The sequence below is a fragment of the Conger conger genome, chromosome 3 (assembly GCF_963514075.1).
Source record: "Conger conger chromosome 3, fConCon1.1, whole genome shotgun sequence".
Lineage (NCBI taxonomy): Eukaryota > Metazoa > Chordata > Actinopteri > Anguilliformes > Congridae > Conger > Conger conger.
Genome location: NC_083762.1, coordinates 58,303,585 through 58,328,920, shown reverse-complemented (window position 1 = coordinate 58,328,920; position 25,336 = coordinate 58,303,585). Strand labels below are relative to the sequence as shown.

The window sequence follows — 25,336 nt, the reverse complement described above, 5'->3', positions numbered from 1 at the left end:
ATATTCTTCTATGTATGTGTTTTTACAAGATTTGGTCTGGGTAAGATTCACAAAAGTCTACAGACAAATACTATTGTATTTCTTGATTGTATTGTTATTTCTTGCTAGCTTCTTTCCTTGTTTGCAAATTTCCTTTGGACCGTTCCTTTCCTTAGGCCTTTCTCAGTACATTCAATTAATGTCTCATCTTTTCCGTCTGGCCTGGAACATCTTTGTACGGTTTGTCCTTCAGGGCTGACAGACCGTAGTACTTGACCGTAAACTGATTAATCCGTATGAATTTTTAGGCAAACACATGATTTTTTGAAAGGCAACTTCACGTGGTAGTGATTACCTTTCGGTTTTGCACTGGTCGATTCACTTTTCATAAATTGTTCGGCTTCCAATTCCATTACTCTTCCATCGCTCTTCCATCAGTCTAGTGTCATGAATATAATCCTCACTCATTACTGAACACAAGTTCTTGTTGTTTTCCTGTAATTTTCATTTTGTCATCTGTGTTTGCAAAACATTGGTGGGGGTCCTTTGGCTGTCTTGGTAAGTTATTTCTGCTTAATGCCCATTCTGTTGTCCTCAGGCCACTTTTGCTCCACAGCACAGTCCAAGTATTTGGCCAGTGACACATTTTTTGCTGTTTTCGCTCTATACTCCAGCAAATAGTTTAAAAACAATGACTATGTGGTTAAAGTGCAGGTTTAATTATAAGGTTTTTTTTTACATCCATGTTAGGTGAACCATGTAGGAATTACAGCACTTTTTATGCATAGTTCCCCACGTTCCGGGGACCAAAATAATTGTACAAATTAACGCAAACTGAAATAGTCATCATATTCAATATTTTGTTGCAAATCCTGCACTACATATTTGACATGTTGGCTTATAGCTCAGATTCCATTGCTAGCTTTTCTCTCCTTGTTCTCAGTTGGGCCTCTTCCATATGAAGAACATGTTTCTTCCCTAAAGCCATGGTCTTGGCTTTCAGAGCAGCTCAGTCTGCTTCTGCCTTCATTCCAACAGTGGCTGCATTTGCTGGTTACAGGACTGTTGCACACATGATTTTGTCCTTGGGCCCAATGGTACCTTCATGTTCATGCACTCCTGCATAGTCATGCAAGAATGTCCAAAAAATGTAGAAAACAGTCATGTACAGTCATGCTATGAATGTTTCTTGTATATAGTTACAAAATATATAGTTACAAAATATTATTTCTCTTATAATATTGATCCTTAATTTCAGTGCAACAACCTTGTAAATAAAGTAGAAATACAAAAAAGAAGGGTTTATGTTTCATTTCCAGTAACTTCACATTGGCTAAACTGAGGGACTGCTTAGCCAGTACTGGTCAGAAAACCTTGTAGGTGGGCTCATTTTGTTCCAAAGTCCAAATAGGGCGGCCTGTAGCGTAGTGGTAAAGGTACATGACTGGGACCCACTGGGTTGGCGGTTTGATCCTCGGTGTAGACACAATATGATCCGCACAGCCGTTGGGCCCTTGAGCAAGGCCCTTAACCCTGCATTGCTCCAGGAGAGGATTGTCTCCTGCTTAGTCTAATCAACTGTACGTCACTCTGGATAAGAACATCTGCCAAATGCACTCTTGTCATGTATGCAACAGCAAAATGGGCAAATGATAATTCCTCCAAAGAATTGGCCAATAAACAATCTGTTCTATTGAGGTTTCTCCATGTTTGCACGTTTCTGGGACTAAAACCATGATGGATTTTGTTTGCCAGACCCTTCCCGTGATAATGACCGATTTTACCCTGATTTATGTCCTATTTTTACCTCACCACGCTAATAATAAGGAACCGTTGTCACTGAAACATTGGCATCGTAAAAAAGTTTAGAGATTTATGTATTGATGTATTGTGTGCCCGCTTGATTGAAAATTTCATCATACCAAACAGCAAATAAACCCAAAACATGCAACTTAAGGGGTTTAACTATCCAATCAATAAATGACTTCAATGAGGGAATAAAACAAATAAAATATTTATTTACATGAACAAACAAATCATAAAGCCTGTGAGAGACTTAACCAACTCAATCTCAGTTGTACAAACATAAAATGTAAAACTCACTGGAAAGTTAGCACCACTAAAATATTGCACCATTTTTAGGCAGCATATCATCAAACAAGACTCAACAGCACTTGGTCCTCCCAGTCACTGCTGATGTATATTATAATATTTTAAGAAGATCTGGGCAATTGAGAGAATCTATGATGACTTAAAGTTTTATGTAAGGGTGCGCTTTGTCACTGTAACTTGCATTAATGCATTTAAAGTATCTATAATGTTGGTGTATTCCTTTAATGATCAAATAAGGAATGGAAGTTAAAAAAAACCCTGAAAGGCATTTGGCTAAGAGTTTGAAAAAAAAAAAAAAACAGTTAAATACAAAGCACATGTTGGGAGGAATTTTGTGTGGAAGGAATGATCAGCAGTACTGGAAATGTTTTTGCCTCGACTCCAAACATTGGCTGGGGAGTTTCGACCACCTGATTCTCCTATGAGCGGGTTTGCCTGTCTTCTTCAGAGGGGCTGTAGAACCGCCCTTCCAGTATCGCTACTCCCCCCTCTCCTCTCCAGCTCCTCAAACAATTCCCTGCAAACAAGAGACAAGAGTCTTATCAAGTGCCATCTCCAGAAGAAACATAAGATGGAAATGTTGCCCCAAGGATGTTCAGGGCGGAGCACTGTTGACGGGGAGAGGCTAACCTTTGCATGTAGAAGTATATGTACCCGCTCTGGTCTCTGTCTCTCTGCACGGCAGACTCCTGCGTACGCGTCACGTTCAGATCGTTATAGGTCAGCCAGGACTGCTTCTTCATGTCGTACACGTCGCTGACATAATGACCTGTGCGCGTGCGAATGAGGAGAGGGAACGGGGGCGATTACTACTGCTGCAGCCATGGCGATCTGTGGATCAGTCACCAGAGGGAGTGTCGTTTTCCTGCTGATGGGTCTTACCTGAGGACGAGCTGCTGCCGATGTGACTGACCACGCTGACGAGTCTGAAAGAGTTGGCCATTTCTCCAGTCTGAGGAGTAGAACCCAGATGAGCTTAGTCTGCCCTCATATTCAGTCAGCTTTGCCATGGCCTCGGTCAGGGCTTTCGACTCTCACCTCGGCATTTCTCTTCAGCTCCTCGGCTTCTGCCTCGCTGTAGTCCATGGCAAACGCTTCTTCATTCCCAGAGTCATCAGCTGGACACACAAACTCCACTACGGAGCGGCTGAACTCTGAATTCAGGAGGAGAGGCTTTAAAGTAGGAAGGGGAATGACATTTCTGACTGTCGACTAGTTGAGGTCTGAAAAGGGCAATTACAAGGGTGTTTTTTGTGATGCAGGATACAGGCTAATAAAAACCATCCACTAGCCTACTTGAATCAGCACAGTTCACAAACAAAATAAAAACTAAGCATTGCTTCATATTTTCTGAAATGAATGTATGCTTCTTTGCTCACTGCATAGGTTAAGACTACCTAATATTAAACAAAGTGGCAAGTTTTAGTCACACAAGGGTTTTCATTGAGCTTTTCAAAATCATTCCACACAGCATTCTTTTGCAAGCTGGCAATCTTATCAACTGACCCAACAAGAAGACCCAACCCAACTGAACAAGGCCCACCCCTTTCGATCACCCACTTAGAGCAGTAGAAGCTATTTTGAAAAACAATTTTCAATTATTTTACTGAAATGTGCCGGTGATTTGTTCACATCCACGCTTTAAAGAAAGAGCCCAATTTAACACTGGCCTGCTCCATCATGGTTTGCAGGCATATTTACTGAACGGACAATCTGTACCTTGTAAGCTGAGCTCTGTGGCCTTTTTCAGGTCATCATCCTCCTCCATTTCACGAGCTTCCTGCAGGGAGATTACACGAACGTTAATTTCAGCAATTCAAATGTAAAAAATGTCCCCCCTATTCAAATGATTAGAACAGGACAGCCAAACCCTGTTCCGGGAGATCTACAGTCCTGTAGGTTTTCCACTCCAAACCAAACGAAACACCTAGAGATTCAACAACTAGAGATTTTTGAGCCATTAATTAGTAGAATCAGATGTGGCAAATTGGGGTTGAAGCAAAAACCTAGAGGAAGAGAGATTTCCAGGAACAGGATTAGGCAGCCCGATATTGTAATTGTAAATGGGACATGGCTTGTGTGGAGCGGAGGTGCTCACATGCTCCTGCAGACTCTGGGCCAGAGCCATCTGCAGCTCCCGCTCCTCCTCCTCCTTCTCCTTCTCCAGCTGCGGCCAGTCCGTCTCTCCCTCAGCCCCCCACGGGGTCTCGTTCTCCTTGTTCTCACCCAGCATGTCTGTGCAGGACATCGGCATGTGCCATCAGTACAGCCAGTGTTCACATTTACAGCTGTTAACCCTCTGAAGAGTAGGTTTTTTTTGGAATAGGAGTAGGAGATGGTTCATTTTTAATTCTATGGGAGCATTGTAGAACATCTTTGGCTGTGAATTACTGGATGTGCGTTCAAGACGATGAATGTTAACATATTCAAACATTTTTTTTGAAGATTCAGAGATACAAAAGTTATAACAATAATTTGGCTGTTATAATTAACTTCATTCAATGTAATATTTGTTTTTACCTTTAAAAAAAATAAATAAATAAAAAAAATCACAAGAAAGGAGATAATTGTCATTGTTCGACCCAAGTCACATCCATTAAGGCCTAGAGAAAGGCTCATATCCTAAAGTCCTAATGGATGAGTGAATGGATTAAATGAGAAATGCAAGCCACATACATTTAAAGCATTTAGCAGATACTCCTATCGAGAGAAGCCTCCAGAGCCTAACTTTTAGGTACAATCCATTTACACATCTCAATTCTTCCTAAAACAATTCAGACAAAATGCCTTGCTCAACGTTAACGACAGGTAAAGCGCCACACTGAGAGGTCACCTGCAGGGGTTTCATTGTTGTGCAGGAGGTCCGGCACGTCGGCGTCTCCGAACCCGGTGTCGGGGCTGCTGGGCTCATTCTGGGACCGGGAGACCTCGTCCCGACGGCTCATCTCCAGGACGGCCGCCAGCAACTCGTCATCACTGATCCCACTGCTGTCCAGAGGCTCCGTCCTGCCGTCACCCGACACCTGGAACCACAGGGACAGACAGAAAGACAGTACAGTCAGGGACAGACAGTCAGCTCACACAGACAGGGACAGACAGACAGTACAGTCAGGGACAGACAGACAGTACAGTCAGCTCACACAGACAGGGACAGACAGACAGTACAGTCAGCTCACACAGACAGGGACAGACAGACAGTACAGTCAGCTCACACAGACAGGGACAGACAGACAGTACAGTCAGGGACAGACAGTCAGCTCACACAGTCAGGGACAGACAGACAGTACAGTCAGGGACAGACAGACAGTACAGTCAGGGACAGACAGTCGGCTCACACAGTCAGGGACAGACAGACAGTACAGTCAGGGACAGACAGACAGTACAGTCAGGGACAGACAGTCAGCTCACACAGTCAGGGACAGACAGACAGTACAGTCAGGGACAGACAGTCAGCTCACACAGTCAGGGACAGACAGACAGTACAGTCAGGGACAGACAGTCAGCTCACACAGACAGGGACAGACAGACAGTACAGTCAGGGACAGACAGACAGTACAGTCAGCTCACACAGACAGGGACAGACAGACAGTACAGTCAGGGACAGACAGACAGTACAGTCAGGGACAGACAGTCAGCTCACACAGTCAGGGACAGACAGACAGTACAGTCAGGGACAGACAGTCAGCTCACACAGTCAGGGACAGACAGTCGGCTCACACAGTCAGGGACAGACAGACAGTACAGTCAGGGACAGACAGTCAGCTCACACAGTCAGGGACAGACAGACAGTACAGTCAGGGACAGACAGACAGTACAGTCAGGGACAGACAGTCAGCTCACACAGTCAGGGACAGACAGACAGTACAGTCAGGGACAGACAGTCAGCTCACACAGTCAGGGACAGACAGTCGGCTCACACAGTCAGGGACAGACACACAGTACAGTCAGGGACAGACAGTCAGCTCACACAGACAGGGACAGACAGACAGTACAGTCAGGGACAGACAGTCAGCTCACACAGTCAGGGACAGACAGTCGGCTCACACAGTCAGGGACAGACACACAGTACAGTCAGGGACAGACAGTCAGCTCACACAGACAGGGACAGACAGACAGTACAGTCAGGGACAGACAGACAGCTCACACAGACAGGGACAGACAGACAGTACAGTCAGGGACAGACAGTCAGCTCACACAGTCAGGGACAGACAGTCGGCTCACACAGTCAGGGACAGACAGACAGTACAGTCAGGGACAGACAGACAGTACAGTCAGGGACATACAGACAGTACAGTCAGGGAGACAGTCAGCTCACACAGACAGGGACAGACAGACAGTACAGTCAGGGACAGACAGTCAGCTCACACAGTCAGGGACAGACAGTCGGCTCACACAGTCAGGGACGGACAGACAGTACAGTCAGGGACAGACAGTCAGCTTACACAGACAGGGACAAACAGACAGTACAGTCAGGGACAGACAGACAGTACAGTCAGGGACAGACAGTCAGCTCACACAGACAGGGACAGACAGACAGTACAGTCAGGGACAGACAGTCAGCTCACACAGTCAGGGACAGACAGACAGTACAGTCAGGGACAGACAGTCAGCTCACACAGTCAGGGACAGACAGACAGTACAGTCAGGGACAGACAGTCAGCTCACACAGTCGGGGACAGACAGTCGGCTCACACAGTCAGGGACAGACAGACAGTACAGTCAGGGACAGACAGTCAGCTCACACAGACAGGGACAGACAGACAGTACAGTCAGGGACAGACAGACAGTACAGTCAGGGACAGACAGTCAGCTCACACAGACAGGGACAGACAGACAGTACAGACAGGGACAGACAGACAGTACAGTCAGGGACAGACAGTCAGCTCACACCGACAGCACAGCCTTGATATTTAACCGCTGCATGTTTTTTGCAACTTCTGGTACAAGTAAAATATCCTCATTATCCTTTGGCTTACAGCATTGCAATCACACATTGTAAGTTGTGCACTCGATTAGTAACAACATACTTCATAAGAATATTTACTCTATTCTCTACTCTGGGAATTTGTAGATTTTGGCATGGCATGCAGTGGCTATGCATATGGCTGCTTATACAATTTCATTTAGCATTTACACTCCAATTTGCACCTCGCCCATACATTGTAATTACAGCGAAAATAAAATCAGCCATTACTAATATGTTTAATGCTGGCTATTGTTACCAACCCCCTGTAGGCCCGACAGTGGAAAAGCATGACATCTGGCTGTTGCCATCATCCCTGTGAGGTCTAAGGCTGGAATTACACCAGATGCGTTGCTTTCACGGTGCGGAGCCTGTGTAGCAGCTATAATCCACTAGCATGGGCGCCGAATGGAAGCAAGCTCTGCACCGCGAATGCAATGCATTCCAGTCTTAGACCTCATGGAGACACGTCACTGTAACTGCATCGTGGAAGCCACACCTTCTCCACCCTCTCATCCCCGAGACCCAGCCTGCGTCTGCCACTGGCCGTCTTTCTGGTGACCTCCTCTTCACTGTCTGAGTCGAGAGAAATGCAGGCATCAGGTTTCAGAGAGCCTTTCCTGAAAAACAAGATTACACCGAGATTACAAGAGGAGTCCAAATGTCAGAAATAACTTTCTGGGTTCAAGCAAATATTGAAATGAAATATTCATGAGAGCAAACATAAGTGTAATGAATGTGATGAGTGTAACCATACATAAAAGATCAGTTCAGTGAATCAATTACTGTGTTCAGTTGAATCCTTAAGACTGACTCAACTGCACCTGGTCCTTCCACGTTATTCCATGGATATATAATAGGGGTTGGCAGTAACCAGGTTCACACATTCATTGAAACACCAGAGCCAAGGGGATACTGTTTTTATGGCAGTAATTATTTAATACATTAGCATTCATCCCCTGGGCTGTGAACTTGGTATAAAGCACCTTACCATAGAGTGAAAGTATTGCAAGATACAAACCAGCTACCTAGAATTTTGATTTATTAGATTTATTTCCTGATTTATTTTTAAGCGATTATTACCCATCTTCTTCTCGCTAGTGAACAACACCAGCAAACTACACTAGCACTAGAGGCATGTCAAGCAGTACAACTCCTCAAGCTTTTCCTTTTACTGCTGAAGTTAAAGTACAGTTATAGTTACAGATCACAATATGAGATTAGAATGTTTTCACCTGGCCATTCTAATGCTGATGCAAAAAAGCAATGGAGTTATAAAACAGTGACGTAAAATTGATAATTCAATAAAAAAACCTACTCTTCAAAGGTTTAAGTAAAGATGCCCCCCAAAAAAAGTACTGTGTGAGTCAAGGGAAAGTGAACAGCTACACAGTGGCAGTACTGTGAAAACAAGTACTAAAACTAAAGCGTTTATAGAGCTGGACCCAAGCTGGCTCATTATACCCCTATATCAGTAGAGCATATCCACGCAGGAGGGTTTAGACCCCTGCACTGGTTACTTACACAGATGTTTGCGCAGTCCAGCCGAGACAGAGCGGGGGCCGGGTGGAGTCTGTGCAGTGGGCCGACAGGGAGAGATATTTGGGTATGAACACCTGTTGCCCCAGCTTGCTGTTGAGGCATAGCTGAGCGTTGTAACTGTACCGTTTCAGGTGGAGGATCAACACCCTGAGAGAGAGAACAGGCAAAGGTAAAACATCTCATCAGTTTAGTTGGACAAATTCCCAGGTCTGGCTTGTGGGCATAGTGTTTGTACTTTCGACTCAAATTAAGCAATATTGTATTTTTCGAAAGTGCTTTTTGAGTGGCGGGTTCTGTGTGTCGGAAAGTTGCAGGCAGTGAAGGCTGATGATATTCTGTGTTTCAAAACGGGACCTGCGTTGACTGTATTGGAAACCTGTCCTCATGCCATGAGCATTTACCATAAAACGATTCTAACAGCCAATAACAATGCTCTCACCTCAAGTTACAATGAAGTAATGAAGACCTAATCATCCCATTATTATTAATGTATTAGGAAGTGTAGATTTCTTTCAAAAGGGGTGTATAAACCAAATAGGAATAAAGCCATCAAGTTTATCTCAGGATGTCTGCCTGGTCCTTGCATATGGCTAACTAACAGGGAGAAATGGCCTTTACATGATCCTTACCTGGGGAGTTTACTGAATTTGTGTGTCACCGTTGCTGACTTCCCATCGCACTTCTCACAGGAATATTCAATCTCTTCCATCTGGGGAATACAGAGTGCTTGATAACCAATTGTTCACCAAGAGTGCTGTAACAAAGAGCCGATCACAGTGGCGGTGTCATTTTTACACACCCTGAAGAACAGGTCCAGGGAGTCCTGTAGGGAGCGCAGCGGAAGGGTCTTTGCGCTCCTGGGCAGATCAATGGACAGGTCATTAAACTGCTCCCGCTTGGTCACCACCCCTCCACACCTGAAACCAGACAGGGGAATAAAAAGAAACTAAATTCTTACAGAGGAAAATCCAACAAGGACATCATCTGGTTAGACACACTGGGCAGCTATCAACCAGTCATTTTAGGGCCACTGAATTGACATGCTTGAAACACCCAGAGAAAATCTTTGTTTTGTATTTTTTAAAGAAATTCCTAGAGAATTTCAGTTCAGATTGGGCACAAGTGATGTTTTTTTTGAAGATACATTGCCGTATCAAGCATGATTAAAGACAAGAAGAAACAACGGAACCTACCGCCACCTGCCGGAAATGATCTTATTGTGCTAAAATGCTATATAGCTATATCGTGCAGCCCTGGATTATGGTTTGCACACTTTTTCAGGAAGCAGCCCCATCTACACTGAAGTGCTGTGGGTGGAGCCTGACTGTGATATGAAAGACTGAGGAAAGTGGGACGGTGAGATGCCGTGCTCAGCCGGACTGACCCTTTACACGTGATGGTGTGCTGCACTTCAAAATCCATATTGGCCACCACGGGACAGGTGTAAATTCGGGAAGCGTCCGGCTGCTCCCCCGGCCGCACCCCCCGAGACCCTTCCCAGGCGTCCTGCTTCAAGCTTTTGTTCATTTTCTCCACGTCGTCCTTCAGCTGATCCAGGCACTGACTGAGGAACTCATGGGCATCCTGTGAGGGAAAAACCAACCCTCAGTGCCGTTCTGCGGGGGTCAGTGTTCCCAGGATGAACAGACCATCTAACCCCCTTCACTATTTGAGTGAATTTGGAGGAGCTCAATTTCATATAATATAGCAATAAGATGAATCTTCAATTAGGCTATATGATGCAAGCAGTGGTATAAAGAGAATAGCTTTAGTAATGAATCAAAGGGAACCATTTTAGAGCTGTGATACCACTGATATTCCACAAATATTCTACTCGGACAGACTACAAACTGCTGCTTACAGGTCCTGTTTAGGGGTCAGTATAGCAGCAGGACTTATTGGTAACAAACTCACACGACCGGCTGTGAAAAAGCAGAGCTGTACAGGGATGGTGACTGGAGAAAGGGACAGAGGGAGGACTCACGTTCTGCATGTACCCGGAGAAGCGCTCAGCTGTGGAGGAGATGGCGCTCTTCACCCTCCTCAGCAGGTCCCTCTTCATCTCTGGGGTGGACGTGTCCTTCTTCAGCAGCAGGAGGATGAAGCGCCTGCACGGGGACAGAGGTGACGGAGTGAGGGGTGTGAGGTAATGGTGTAGGGTGCGAGGTTAGGGCGTAAGGTGCAAGGTGAGGGTGTAAGGTGCAGGGATCATCAACTCTGGCCCTCAAATCCAAATCCAACCCTGGTTCTTTCCTTCCAGGTAATAACACTACCGATTGGCCAGATTAGTCCTAGCACCTGACCCCCCCAGGTAAAGGGTGGAAAACCAGCAGTTCTCTGCCCTCAAGGTGTGAGTTAAGGGTGCAGGGTGCGAGGTTAGGGTGTAGGGTACCTGAGAAGAGCGTTAGCAGGGATCTTCCTACACGGAACACCCTGCTTTAGCAGGTCATTGGAGAAGGACTGCAGGCTGAACAGAGACTGCAGAATAGCATTCATGTAACAGGTATTCCCCAGGTTGGAGAATCTGCAAACAGAGACACTCGGTTCAGGACCATAAACAAATACAGTTCTTACATCAATATGAAATTCATTATAGATTGTGACCTCCCTAATGTTTTGGACAAAGACAAATTTCTTGATTTGACACTGTACTCCACAATTTTAGATTTGTAATCAAATAATTAATCTGTGGTTAAAGTGCACATTTTCAGCTTTTATTAAAGAGTATTTTTATACAATTGAAAATGGAGGGCAATGTAGACAAAGTGCTGTAAGGTATGAAAACACCCTTTAATAAAAGCTGAGAATCTGTAGGTTAACCACATGTGAATTATTTTTAGTACAGATACAAAATTATGGAGTACAGAGCCAAATAATAAAAAAATGTTATGGAGGGTGATTTACAGATACTGAAAGGACGGCACAAATCAACAAAAACAAATAAATTACAGGAAAGGACAAAACCATTTCAACCAAACGCCGACATTAAAGGAAGGGGGCCTGTGGGTTTAGGGGTCATGGGGTTAGGGGACATGAATCGCCCGTCCTTACCCCTGCAGAGGAGCCTGAAGCGGTGCCAGAGCAGAGGACCTGGGCCTGTTCCACCCACTGTAGTCCGTACTGGGGCGAAGCCTCTTAAAGGGCGTGGAGTGACTCGGGAACGACAGGCTCCTTCTAGAGGAGGGAGACTGAATTGTGCTCGTTGGCCTTAAAAGTAAAGTGGGAAACCAGCGAAATCAGCCATATTACTGTGCTCTATGGGGCCGAGCTTTGATATGCATGAAAAAGAGAGGATTAAAGTCCTGCAGAGTGTAAAATGGTTCTTATTAATGTTCTACTGAAGTCATCTTACTAAGTTCAGAGCTATGTTGGGTTTCCAGGTCTACATAGTGTATAGTATGAAACAGTAATTTGAGAAGTACTATGGTTGCCTTCTCCCTCCCTCTCAAATTCAGCATGGTGCCCTAATCCTGGCTACCATTTGCAAAATGCAGACAAATTATGTACAGAGGAAGAACCTATACTGGAGAGATAACAGAACGAATGTGACTCGTCCTATCATAATCAGTCGTAAGTCGCAATGGTCAATTTCACATAAATCGATGTTTCTAAAACTCAAAATACGTCTTGGGGCAAATATGACTGATAGATCAGAGCAGAAATATGCTCACCGAAAAACAATGTTTATAATAAAGGTAATAAAATGAGCCAATAAGAGGGTAAGAATTAACACAAACGCTGGTAAAATGGCCCTTGAGCAAGACCCTTAAGCCTGCTTTGCTCCGGGGGGGGGGGGGGGGGTTCCCCCTGCTTATTCGAAACAACAAGAAGGTCGCTTTGGATAACAGTGTCAGCTAAATAACTAATTATTATTATAAAATACCTGTCCAGGAATGAGCGCCCCTGAGAGTAATCTTTAGTTGCCAAATGGCCACTGTAGAAGGACGATGTCTGCAGCGGAACAGGACCTAGTCAAAGGTAAGAAAAAAGGAATGAAGAGTACTAGTAATTTGACCTTTGTGGTTAAGGTACATGACTGGGACCTGCAAGGTCGGTGGTTCAATCCCCGGTGTAGCCACAATAACATCCGCACAGCCGTTGGGCCCTTAACCCTGCATTGCTCCAGGGGAAGATTATCTACTGCTTAGTCTAATCAACTGTCGCAGCTTTGGATAAAAGCGTCAGCCAAACGACATTTTATTTGAGATGTCCTGTCCTCATTTAGTTGCTGAAGGTTTCTGTTCCATGGCACATTACATGCACAGAATAGACAGTAAATGATGCAGCACCAACCTGAGCTCCTGCTGTCTTCTGACTGTTTCAGCTTCTCCTTGCAGCTCAGCAGGAACCTCTGGGATGAGTCCAAGCTGCCGTTGTTATTGCTGCAGCACCAGTAAAACGGAAAATGATCTCTATCAGTGCATGTGTCTCACTCAGTTTCGAGAAACAACTGACCTGTTGTACATTTAAGGATCTTTTATCTCTGCGATCCCTGCTCTACCCTGCAGTGCGGAAGCAATTTAGCCTTTTTTTAAAATGCATTGAAAGCGCTGGTAAGGGACGCTTAATGGTTTATCACCATAGCAATCCAAAGGATCAAGTGGTTCAGACAGACAGTCTGTCTCTTCATACTAGAGATGTTCTACGGGGGCAGCCACAGTCAGCTGTGACCACATACCAGATGCATACCAGAACGTTGACTGCATCCTCATAGTGGAACCGATTTATACTTTGTGGCTTAATAACCAAAGTTTCAAGATAATCACAGCAAAAGCTAAAGGCTCATTCAATAAATGAAAAACAAGAACAAAAGTCCACCAGCTCAGATCAAGACAAAACCTCAAAAATGACTTCAAAAGAATCTGTGTGGCTGCCAAGCGTCCGTTTACCTGGAGGAGTCATTCTCCTTGGGGTAGTCCTCATACACATCACCATCTGAGACCACCAGCCTCTTCCGCTTCTCACTTCTGAAAAACGCAACAGAGAAATCGAAAGATCGTCATGTCATTAGGGCGCCACTTTAACTCATAGATTACAAACAGGAAATGTCTTTGGGAGGACCTTTTAAAGACCTCTGCCCACCTGTTCTCAGAGAGCCCACGGCGCTCAGGAGTGGAGGTCATCCTGCCAGGACTCCCCAGTTGCTTTCGTGGAGACTCCCTGTGTGCTCTGGCCTGGAAGACACATACAGGTAGTGCATTCCTGACCAGACCTGGGTCAAATACAAAATAGCTTTGGATTCAAACGCTCTTCTACACTTTACTGAGCTTGTCCGGTGTATTGAAACCAATGAAATACTCTCAAAGTGTGCAAACCCCGCCTTCTGATCCTCTCGGTTGGCCCGATTGTACCAGCCAAGATCAATCGAGCACAGAAAAGTATGTGAATCTACAACAATTACATATTTGAGGTCTGGTCCTGACAGAACTAGAAGTTAAATATTTACACAGGCATTTCCTTAGACACATGCACCTGGAGTTGAATATTTTACACCAAGGCACAAGGGACTAATGGTGAGGGCATTTCCCAAACAATGAATTTCTGCTCAATTTCTTTCTGCTTGCACCCTACATCTTTCAACCAACTGATTTTGCCCTACCTTTACCCGTCTCTCCACAGAGCCTGTGCGTGGGCTGGACTCGTTCAGCAAACGTTTCCCCAGGATACCTCCAAAACTTGCACTTCTCTGGGTTGTCTTCAGAACTAGGAGATAATAACTTTTTCATTGCCAGAACTTTTTCAATGCCCCTCTACACTAACAGACTTTCAATTAAGTTTTCAATTAAGTAAAACAGCAGTATTCAATTAAAATCATGAAAAGATGTAGCTAGAGATTGTCTACTAGGTTATGTAACCGAATACAATTACATCATTCGTATTGAACAGATGATGCCTTCATACAACTGGCTCAGAAATTGTATGGCAAATAAAAATGTTGCAGATTCGAGATAGTGTGAAGATCACTTGTTTGCGTGTTTTGCTGACCACGGTGATAAGGCTAAGCTATTAAGTGCTACGCTATTTTGGGTGTTTTAAGTAACTTCATTCTCTACTTTCAATTATCTTAACATACATATTATTATTATTATTATTATGCACTTGTAAGTCGCTTATGCACTTGTAAATCGCTTTGGATTAAAAGCATCTGCCAAATGACTAAAATGTACATGTATTATTATTATTACCATTATACTCATTGTAATTCTAATCATTGCTTGTGCAATTTGTATATTTAAGCGTTATTTTGCAATGAAAAGATGAATAGATTCCAATACTGGATTTAGCCATTAGGAATGTGCTCAGGCCATTTGCAGTTACTTCCAATCAAACCACGCCCACGCCTGGTCAAACCACAACCACTTTTGGTTCCTAATCTGAATACAGATACAGATAATTTTGTGTCACAAGCAATACAGACACAGATAATGGCATGCCGTTACATCCCTACTGTCCACCAACTGGAACAACATGGCTGACCTGTATGTTTCCCCTCCTTTATTCTTTCCAGGTACTCCTTCATTTTCTGGGCAAGCGTGACTGGCACCCTGTCGAAAGTAACACTCGAGTCCTTCAGGGTGACCGCCAGTCGGATGAGACTCTGCATTGGGCCCAGCACCACATTCTTCACATTCTGCTTCAGCTGGAGGCAAAGCACAACAAATAAATCAAACCACCAAACCTCCCGTCCTAGTCTGCTCCAGACTGGCAGACGCATTCATGAGTGCCTGTGGGATTTCGCTCAAAGCTTAGTACCTGAAATATTTTGGGAGCGCCCCCGCAGTTGAACTTCACCCACAGGTTGGCCTTGCCGTCACTCTCGTGAATCTCGAAGCTGCCCTCTTTCCACCGAGTCGTCCCCAGCTCCAAACTGCAGATGCGGATGCGAACGGAGTCCCCCTGAAGGACCTTGGGCGGTGCGGGTGCCATCACCGGCCGTCAGGATGGGGACCCTCCAATTTTTACTTGCACAGTAAGAATATATTCTGAAATTCTGAATCCTGCAAATATAACATCAAAAATTACTAACTTCTAGCAAACCTCATTCGGTACCTCATAGCATCCACAGTATCACTACATTTGTTGGAAGTCATTATAACGTTAGAGGAACTATGACGTTATGACGTCATTATTTATATGGCCTTTTCTTTTAAGCCATTGGCTGTCAGGTTCGACAGACGTCACATTATCTAATACCCGCTATTTCTATTTAATCGACGCAGGGGACACACCGCTAACTGTGTCAACAGAAGCTGTGTAACACGTTGCTCGCTAATAAACAGTGAACATCAAACAGCTGCTGCGTGTTTTCTTTTTAAAAAAGCACTTGTTATTGTGGTTTTCGTTTGACAAACTGCTTTGTGAGTCACCACGAAAGCCAGCAAGCTAACTTACCTAGCTATCTATACAAGAACTAGCTACCGTGTTAATGACCCCAACATTGCAAGTAACCAACTGTTGTGTTAATAGTTAAGCTACACAATGGGCTATAATATTGGTAACAGTTAAGGAAATAAAGTTGACGAATGTCAGGTAACGTAGCTCTAGCAAGGTAACTTAACCTAGCAATAACTTAAGTCCACCAAGTTGACCTGCAACATTATTCGCCTTTAAGGAATATTTGCCAATAACTTGTTAGCGAAAACAAGGCTCTGGTTTAATAAGATACTTACTCCGGAATTAAATGCAATATTTTACAAATAAATCCTGTAATTCGCCTGAAGACCTTTGCTGATATCCAAGCAGCCAGTATGCGCAGTCCACATTGTGGCTGCGCGGCATGCGCATGCGCTTAACACGATGGCGGGAACTGATCCACCGTCTCGCGAGAATTATCTTATCTTCCATTTCACACACGCAGCGTCTTGTTGCCAAAGATGTGATTCGCTCTGCTTTTGATCACATAAATGTTCTGTGGTCCTTCTCAGTAGTTTAGGGAAACGATTTTTTCACATATTAATATTTGACCTCCTATAATTATGCTGCCCTAATATAAGGACTGACAGAATAGTGTGGACAATTTTTGTGTTAATCATAAATACTAGAGAGAATGATGCATTGAAGCCCTGCTTAATATCTTGATTTTCCTCTCTGTTGATACTTTGTAGTCTATAGCTACTGTATGTGTGAATAGTGTGAAATAATTGAGATAAGCGATACTATAAATATATAAACATAAATACATAAAGTTATTATTCCATAGAGGCATTTTATGTGACAAAATCCACCATTCGTGGAAGTGCGCGCAGGGTGATGGTTCAAAGGTCACAGTTCAGGCTCTCTTGCTGGTTCGGCGGTGGTGTCTCTGTTAACAGAGATTTTATTTATTTATTTATATTTATATTACGACTGGTTTAAAATAGGTACTCAACAGCCCCCGGGAGATCATATCCAGGCGCTGCAGAGAATGCTGGCTACAGGAGCAGTAAGAATTCATTATGGTTTTGTTTGGGTGTTTTTAGGCCTCGAAACAAACGAATCGTTCCGTCTAACTGAGAGGGGTAGATTGCGGCTAAACTCATTTTAGCTAATACACTGCTAGCTCAGCTAACGGGTCTAAGTAAGTTAGCGCTTAGTCTACTGGGTAATTTCGCTGGCTAACTATCGTTAGCTAGGAACCCTCAGTTATAATATTGCCAACAACCTAGCTAACGTTGTGCGTATGCATTTCCTCTTGTATGGTTACATTATCTAAAGTTAATTCGTAGGTAACGTTGTAAGTGTTGAATGTCTAATGTTAGCAGAAGTTACGCTTGTAAAATGTGTAGGCTACTGATGTGTATTGTTAGTGTGCAATCGTGTAATTGTTACTGCTTTCTGGGCAACATTAGTTTTAAAATAAACGGGTCAAAATATTCTAACTAACTTAGCTAACGAACTGTTAGTTATCCTGTTAGCATAGCATAGCATAGGTGAACAAAGTTTGGGCACCGCCAATTCAGAATGCGTGGCTTGGTGGCCGAGACTGACGTGCTTTGAAAATTTAATATAATCTAAAGGAACTCTTTAAGGGAACTAAAATTACCTGAGAAATCTGTTTTGAAGTGACACAAAACCTCTCAATACTGCAGTATTGTGTCAGTCAGCCAGCTTGGTAAATTGCATGAATGGTTCGACATTTTGGGGACTGCCTTCAAACATCAGATCAGGCCAGAAGCATTTGATATGACGCGCTGTTAAATTCTACAATTTAACAGCAGTTATGGGATTTACCGGCTAAATTTGAATGCCCATATGTTCAGCAGTGTTCCACCGCCATTCTCCTGTCACCCCCTGTTCCTCCTTTTATTTCTGTCTTTGGTGTGCTTTAGGCTGTAAGCACAGCACTGGCGCAGGTGGATAGGGAAAAGATCTATCAGTGGATCAATGAGCTGTCCAGCCCGGAGACCCGGGAGAATGCCCTGCTGGAGCTCAGCAAGAAGCGGGAGTCTGTTCCAGACCTGGCACCCATGCTCTGGCACTCCTGTGGCACCATCGCGGCACTGCTGCAGGTAAAAAGCTGTGTAGTACATTATTACACGTAGAACATTATTAGCAGAACCTCTGTGCATATTCATGTATGTTTAGTGAAAAAGATGCAAAGGCCAATAAGAAGTGGCCTAGTTGGCTAATGGGCCACCCCACTGCCAGAATGGCCTGTATGCACAGTGACACTGAGTCTAAATGCTTCTGGAGTTCTATAGGACTCATCACTTTTACAGAAAAATGATTAATTTATGCTTAGTTAGCTGATGAAAGTGTACAATAAGTGTTGAGATACAATAACCCATAAATGCTCTATTGGGTTCATATGTGGTTACTGAGAAGGCCATGCCACATAAATAGCAATCACTGTCATGCTACACGGACCATCTTTTAAACCTGGGAAAGGAATGCATGCTGCACCATTAAGTGTCTGTGGTCTTTCCTTTTAAGAGCGGCACCAAGTTCATGCCAGGACATTGTGCTCAAACACATTCTAGAAACAGCAGAGCTCTGCACTGTTTGTTGGTGCAAACTTTTTCTTTAAATTTCTCATCCCTTTTTTAAGTGAAGATGTAATGGTCTTTTGTCTTCTCCCCCTCCAGGAAATTGTCAACATATATCCCTCCATCAATCCACCCACTCTCACAGCGCACCAGTCCAACCGAGTGTGTAATGCCCTTGCACTGCTGCAGTGTGTCGCATCCCATCCGGAGACAAGGTGCTCGTTTGCCGTATCTGTGGTGTTACTAAGGGGTTTTAGTCTTTTCTGCACTCTAGCTTGGAGTAAAAGTCATTTGTGATACATTTCTGGTTTGGTGGCTGTATGTTTCAGGTCTGCGTTTCTGGCTGCACACATTCCGCTGTTCCTCTACCCCTTCCTCCACACGGTCAGCAAAACGCGTCCTTTCGAGTACCTGCGTCTCACCAGCCTTGGAGTCATAGGTACTGAAATGAAAGCGGGTTTTGAGGTTCTATTCCAGTGTGAGCTTCTGACAAGCACAGTTTGTGAAATCTGTTAACTTTGATATATAGTCCCCTCCAAAAGTGTAGCAACAGCAAGGCCAATTCCTTTGTTTTTGGAAAAATGATTAATTTATTCTACATTGTAAAACAGTCCAATATTCCAGTACAGTACTACTGATTCTATCATTTCTGAATGGTTCATCTGATATGGATGAAAATACTCTCAAATTGACAGTCTGAACTTCGTTTCAACCTCATGGTCATTGTATCCTTTCAAACTCAAAGTACAGGACCAAAATAACAAAAAATGTGTCACTGTGCAATTAATTATGGTGCTCACTGTATGTGTGAGCATTAGTACATGGACATTAGTGAATTTCTTCTCTGTATTGACTTTCAAGCTTGACGCTCAAATCCTCAGGGTCTGGCAGATCCTGATAAATAATTTAGCTATTTCTTGAAGCAATTTCTCTTCAGCTCTAATCAGTGCCCATTTATTACACATACATTCAGCTAAATGCATAATGGATCACCAAATGCGCCATGGGCCCATTTTGTGTCTACTGCAGCACAGGATCTAATGCTGTATGTTGTCTTTAAAGCTTACATTTTTTCCCCTTGACCATAGGAGCACTGGTAAAAACGGATGAACAGGAAGTGATCAACTTCTTACTAACTACAGAGATCATTCCCCTGTGCCTGCGTATAATGGAGTCTGGCAGTGAGCTTTCCAAAACGGTAGGTGCTCTGTTATCATATTATCGAGAGAATCAGGGGAGATTTGAGTGCTGCTGTTTGGCAGTAATAAAAGCACTCTTGCTGTTTTTCTCTCCTGTCAGGTGGCTACTTTCATTTTGCAGAAGATACTCCTGGACGACACAGGGCTGGCATATATTTGTCAGACATACGAACGCTTCTCTCATGTGGCGATGATACTTGTAAGTTGAAACTTAAGTTTTTAATAGTATTTGTTCCCCAGTTTTTTGTGTCATTGTATTAGTTGAAAAGGACAATGATACCTGCACTTGGCATGCAGAAAACCCAATTGTTTAAATCGGTTGTACAAAAGTGGAGGAAATGTAATGCAGAAATCTTCTCATGCATGGCCAAACCGTACTTACTAACTTACTAACCGTACTCAAAACCAGGAGTTGAGTGGAACTGCTCTGCCAGTGCTGACTCAAATACAACAAATGGACATTACATCACTAACAGCCCATCACTATGGGAGATGAACCACAAAGTGCTGCATTTCTTTCAAGGCTACACTTGATTTTTGTTCTAATTTTCTTAAAGATCAATGGCAACAATAATAATGAGTCGTCATTCATTTGTAATTCGTGGTACCATACCAATGGCCAAACATTTGCAGCTAGTAGTAGTGGCCATTGGTCTCATCCTAATGTGTCCTTTAGGTTTGCTTGCAGGTTTGTTTTGGGTGTGCGAATAGCATTGATATTGGCTACACTGATGACATTATGATCTTTCATGGTTCTTCAGGGGAAGATGGTGCTGCAGCTCTCAAAAGAGCCTTCAGCACGCCTGCTGAAGCATGTGGTGCGATGCTATCTCCGCCTCTCCGATAATCCCAGGTATGCAAAACACAGTTGGAGATTCCAGACTTTGCCAAACGGAGCCTGCATTTTTCTGTCCTCTCCCTCAGAGTCCTCAGTTAGGGGTCCTGTACTCGGCAGAGCTCGGAAGTACAGAGGCTAGAAAGTAAAAGTCCTGCCATGTTTGCCCTTCCACCTATGAATGAAGGAGTTCACCAAATAATTATACTAAATAGCGAATACAGGTAATAGGGACAAAATACTTGGGGAGGACTTTTAATTTCTGAATCTAGAGTTTGCCCTGCTGGTACTCAGTACTCTTGTACTCTACTGCGCTAGATCTGAGGTTCAAGATACTCTATCCACCCCTTCTGGCACCAACAATGATTCCGCGGTCAAATACACTTAGACCACATTTCTTCCTCATTCTGGTGTTTGATCTGAACAATAACTGAACCACTTCACCACGACTGCGTAGTTTCATACATTGATTTGCTGCTACATGATTGGCTGATTAGATATTTCTATTTACAAGCCAGTGCACAGGTTTAGCTAATCAAGCGGTCACTGAGTGTATATTGTCTTGATCACAACAAGCTGGCTGTAGCTAACCTGTGGCCTTTGGGTTTTTCCCTTTCCAGAGCACGTGAGGCCCTCCGCCAGTGCCTGCCTGACCAGCTGAAAGACACCACCTTCGCCCAGGTGCTGAAGGATGACACCACCACCAAGCGCTGGCTGGCACAGCTGGTGAAGAACCTCCAGGAGGGGCAAATCACAGACCCCCGAGGCATCCCCCTACCTCCACAGTAACCTAAGAACGTGATGTGCCAGAGAAGTGTTCAGGGAAGGCAGTATGGACACCGGAACAGCTGGACAGAGTTTGCCAACTGGACACCGTTTGCCCACTGGACACCCCGCACAGAGACTGTCAAGTCTGTGCAAAGTTTCAAGACAAAGAATACTTGGCAAATCTTTTGACTGTCTGGTCTAGAAACAAGCTCGTGAAGCTTAACACCAGGGCTTCCCTTGGGAAGGATATTCTGTTTGCATTCTCTTCAGTCTGCTAATGCCTTTCTGGTAAAGGAGATAATGCCTTTGAATGCCAGGTTCAATCTTTCAAAGCCTTCATCCGGACATGTACATTCGATATAGCATTTTCATGCATTTCTTCGTTTACTGTACACACACTGTGCTGTAAAGCACATCTTGTTAAATGACTTGACGGAAACCTTATGGCACAGATGCCATGTTTTCTCTGACTTGTATTTAATATCATTTGCTTGCTCTGAAGTCTTAAGTTCATTTTCAAGAAAAGATATTTTTTCCTGTTAGAATTTTTTACCCATTTGAGATGGATTTTTGAACGTGTTCACAGAATTAAACCTTGAGATAAACGTTTAAAACTACTGAATAAAACTTGTGCACTTATGGGTTAATCCCAAGAATCATCAATGTAACTGCCAAGTTTGAGCACGGTATCTCATGGTTATTGAATTTGGTTCCGCTGGTAGACAACTTACCAGATTTCTCCAACTGCAATTTATGTCTTTTGTATTCTGAGGCTGTGCTTGACGTTATCTGAGTGAGGTCTGGTCACTTATTCTGTTCTCTCCACATTCTTCAGTACATTTGGGGTAAGAGATTCATGAGGAAATTCTCACCACCATGTTCCCGTTCCAGCATTACAACCTCCTCCACAGATTCAACACCTCCCTATCCTCTGGAAGATGGTGGAATAACACAGAGGAATACCCTGATAAAAGTACATTCATTGGCAAACATACATTCAATTAGTACTAGTCACAAGGGTGCCAGTTGAAAGGCGGCCTACAGCAGTTTGTTAGGCGCTGAACTGAGGTAAAGCTGCTCCGCCAGCTGTAATGGGCTTAGATTGCTTAGGACATTACATTACATTAATGGCTTTTGGCCGACGCTCTTATCCAGAGCGAAGTACAGTTGATCGGACTAAGCAGGAGACAATCCTCCCCTGGAGCAATACAGGGTTAGGGGCCTTGCTCAAGGGCCCAACGGCTGTGCGCATCTTATTGTGGCTACACCAGGGAATCGAACCACATGCACATATATTTTCATTGGCAGATTTTCTGTCCTGAGTGCAATTCAGGCCTTTGCCACGCATACACTGGTGGTGAATAAATTTGATGCCAACACCCCATGCTCATGCAATATTATTGCATTGTTTTTCCTGTAAATGGATTTGCTAAACAAATGTACTTTGACTCAAACCAACCTCTTGCACTAGGTAGTTATGTTTATGTCATATGGCCTTTAACCAATTGTGCTGGACTACAAAACTGCTTTTGTAATGTAAAACCAACCATGGGCTGACCTGGGCTGACTGGTAGTCAGGTGGGCTGCAGCATTCTGGACCAGCTGGAGGGGCTTACAGTTTCTTTTTATTGTTTACACATTTTCTGAAACCATCCCTCATGTTCTCAAAAGTCTAAACAAAAACCACAATACTGTTAAGTTTGTAAATCTCTGCATAAATTACATTACAGTACAAGGCATTTAGCAGTGACGTGCAATGAAGTGCAGATCGAACACAGGAACAAGTGTGAAGAGGACCCTTGAGGACAGGGCGATTCCAAGTCCTAGCGTGACCCTACAGATACAATCGGAACCCTTGAGGAATACTTCAACTTGCAAATGAGCATACCACGGTTGGCAGCTAGAATACCCCGAGTACCACAATGCAATAGCTACACACGTGGACAAAATTGTTGGTACCCCTCCGTTAATGAAAGAAAAACCCACAATGGTCACTAATAATAAATAAAAATTTACTGACAACCAATGAAAATCAGACATTGCTTTTGAATTGCGGTTCAACAGAATCATTTTAAAAAACAAACTAATGAACCAGGCCTGGACAAAAATGATGGCACCTTTAACTTAATATTTTGTTGCACCACCTTTTGAGGCAATCACTGCAATCAAACGATTTCTGTAATTGTCAATGAGACTTCTGCACCTGTCAACACGTATTTTGGACCACTCCTCGTGAGCAAACTGCTCCAGTTGTCTCAGGTTTGAAGGGTGCCTTCTCCAGACGGCATGTTTCAGCTCCTTCCACAGATGTTCAATAGGATTTAGATCAGGGCTCATAGAAGGCCACTTCAGAATAGTCCAATGTTTTGCTCTTAGCCATTCTTGGGTGTTTTTAGCTGTGTGTTTTGGGTCATTATCCTGTTCGAAGACCCATGACCAAGCTTTCTGACACTAGGCAGCACATTTCTCTCCAGAATGCCTTGATAGTCTTGAGATTTCATTGTACCCTGCACAGATTCAAGACACCCTGTGCCAGATGCAGCAAAGCAGCCCCAGGACATAACCGAGCTTCATTTTTGCGTCTGTGAACATAGAGTTGATGTGCCTTGCCAAAAAGCTCCACTTTTGTCTCATCTGTCTAAAGGACATTCTCCCAGAAGCTTTGTGGCTAGTCAATTAGCATTTTGGCAAATTCCAGTCTCACTTTTTTATGATTTGCTTTCAACAGTGGTGTCCTCCTTGATCGTCTCCCATGAAGTCCACTTTGGCTCAAACAATGACGGATGGTGCGATCAGACACTGATGTACCTTGACCTTGGAGTTCACCTTTAATTTCTTTGGAGGTTGTTCTGGGATCTTTGGTTACCATTCGTATTATCCGTCTCTTCAATTTGTCATCAATTTTCCTCTTGCGGCCAGGTCCAGGGAAGTTGGCTACAGTCCTGTGGACCTTAAACTTCTGAATAATATGTGCAACTGTAGTCACAGGAACATCAAGCTGCTTGGAGATGGTCTTATAGCCTTTACCTTTAACATGCTTGTCTATAATTTTCTTTCTAATCTCCTCAGACAACTCTCTCCTTCGCTTTCTGTGGTCCATGTTCAGTGTGGTACACACCATGTCACCAAACAGCACAGTGACTACTTGTCACCCTTTAAATAGGCAGACTGACTGATTACAAGTTTGAGGACATCTGTGATGCTAATTAGAGGACACACCTTAGTTTAACAAGTCAAATTATTTTCAATCTTTTCTAGGGGTACCATCATTTTTGTCCAGGCCTGTTTCATTAGTTTGTTTTTTAAAATGATTCTGTTGAACCACAATTCAAAAGCAATGTCTGATTTTCATTGGTTAATTTTCCGTAAATTTTTATTTATTATTACTTTTGTCAGTTTCAAGTTATTTCAGTGACCATTGTGGGTTTTTCTTTCATTAACAGAGGGGTACCAACAATTTTGCCCACGTGTGTATATAACTATATAAGTGCCATTATAGTCGATGGCCTATACAAGGCTAATCATGGTGGTGAGGTAGGGAGGGAGAGGTACCGCCTGAAGAGATGAGTCTTCAATCTGCATTTGAAAGAGGTCAGAGACTGCTGTTCTGACATCCACAGGCAGGTCATTCCACCACCGTGGGGCCAGGACAGACAGCAGTCGTGTGTGAGAAGTGCAGGTGTGGTGAGGGGGAGGTGCCAGACGGCACAAAGTGGCGGAGGGGTCTTGCTGGTGTAGATGTGTTGATAAGCGATTGAATATATACAGGGGCTGATCCCTTAACTGCCTGGTACGCGAGCACCAAAGTTTTAAATTTGATGCGAGCCATAACAGGCAGCCAGTGGAGGTTGCTGAGCAAGGGGGTGACGTGAATGTCTGGGAACATTGAGTACAAGATGGGCTATGGCATTCTGGATCAGATGCATAAATGATGCATTTCTACATCATTTTCTCTGAAAAGAAGACACTATAT

The 25,336-nt window shown here is 43.8% G+C and overlaps 2 protein-coding genes across 2 annotated transcripts; one reads left to right on the top strand and one right to left on the bottom strand.

The window, feature by feature from the left end:
- Positions 1-1,977: 1,977 nt before the first annotated feature.
- On the bottom strand, positions 1,978-16,367 carry LOC133124316 (ubiquitin carboxyl-terminal hydrolase 37-like). Its single transcript, XM_061235414.1, has 23 exons — positions 16,267-16,367; positions 15,350-15,594; positions 15,074-15,236; positions 14,196-14,299; positions 13,679-13,770; positions 13,486-13,563; positions 12,890-12,978; positions 12,480-12,564; positions 11,648-11,803; positions 10,989-11,120; positions 10,581-10,704; positions 9,981-10,180; positions 9,396-9,513; positions 9,226-9,305; positions 8,579-8,743; positions 7,554-7,674; positions 4,925-5,114; positions 4,190-4,326; positions 3,811-3,871; positions 3,130-3,245; positions 2,974-3,043; positions 2,722-2,860; positions 1,978-2,608 (listed from the first exon to the last, which is right to left on the bottom strand). Exons 2-23 carry the CDS (start codon positions 15,521-15,523, stop codon positions 2,536-2,538), a joined length of 2,667 nt encoding a protein of 888 aa, XP_061091398.1. The 5' UTR covers positions 15,524-15,594; positions 16,267-16,367; the 3' UTR covers positions 1,978-2,535.
- Positions 16,368-16,831: 464 nt separating this feature from the next.
- On the top strand, positions 16,832-22,010 carry cnot9 (CCR4-NOT transcription complex subunit 9). Its single transcript, XM_061235410.1, has 8 exons — positions 16,832-17,018; positions 17,905-18,084; positions 18,661-18,776; positions 18,891-19,000; positions 19,650-19,759; positions 19,861-19,959; positions 20,522-20,613; positions 21,216-22,010. Exons 1-8 carry the CDS (start codon positions 17,001-17,003, stop codon positions 21,382-21,384), a joined length of 894 nt encoding a protein of 297 aa, XP_061091394.1. The 5' UTR covers positions 16,832-17,000; the 3' UTR covers positions 21,385-22,010.
- Positions 22,011-25,336: the final 3,326 nt, after the last annotated feature.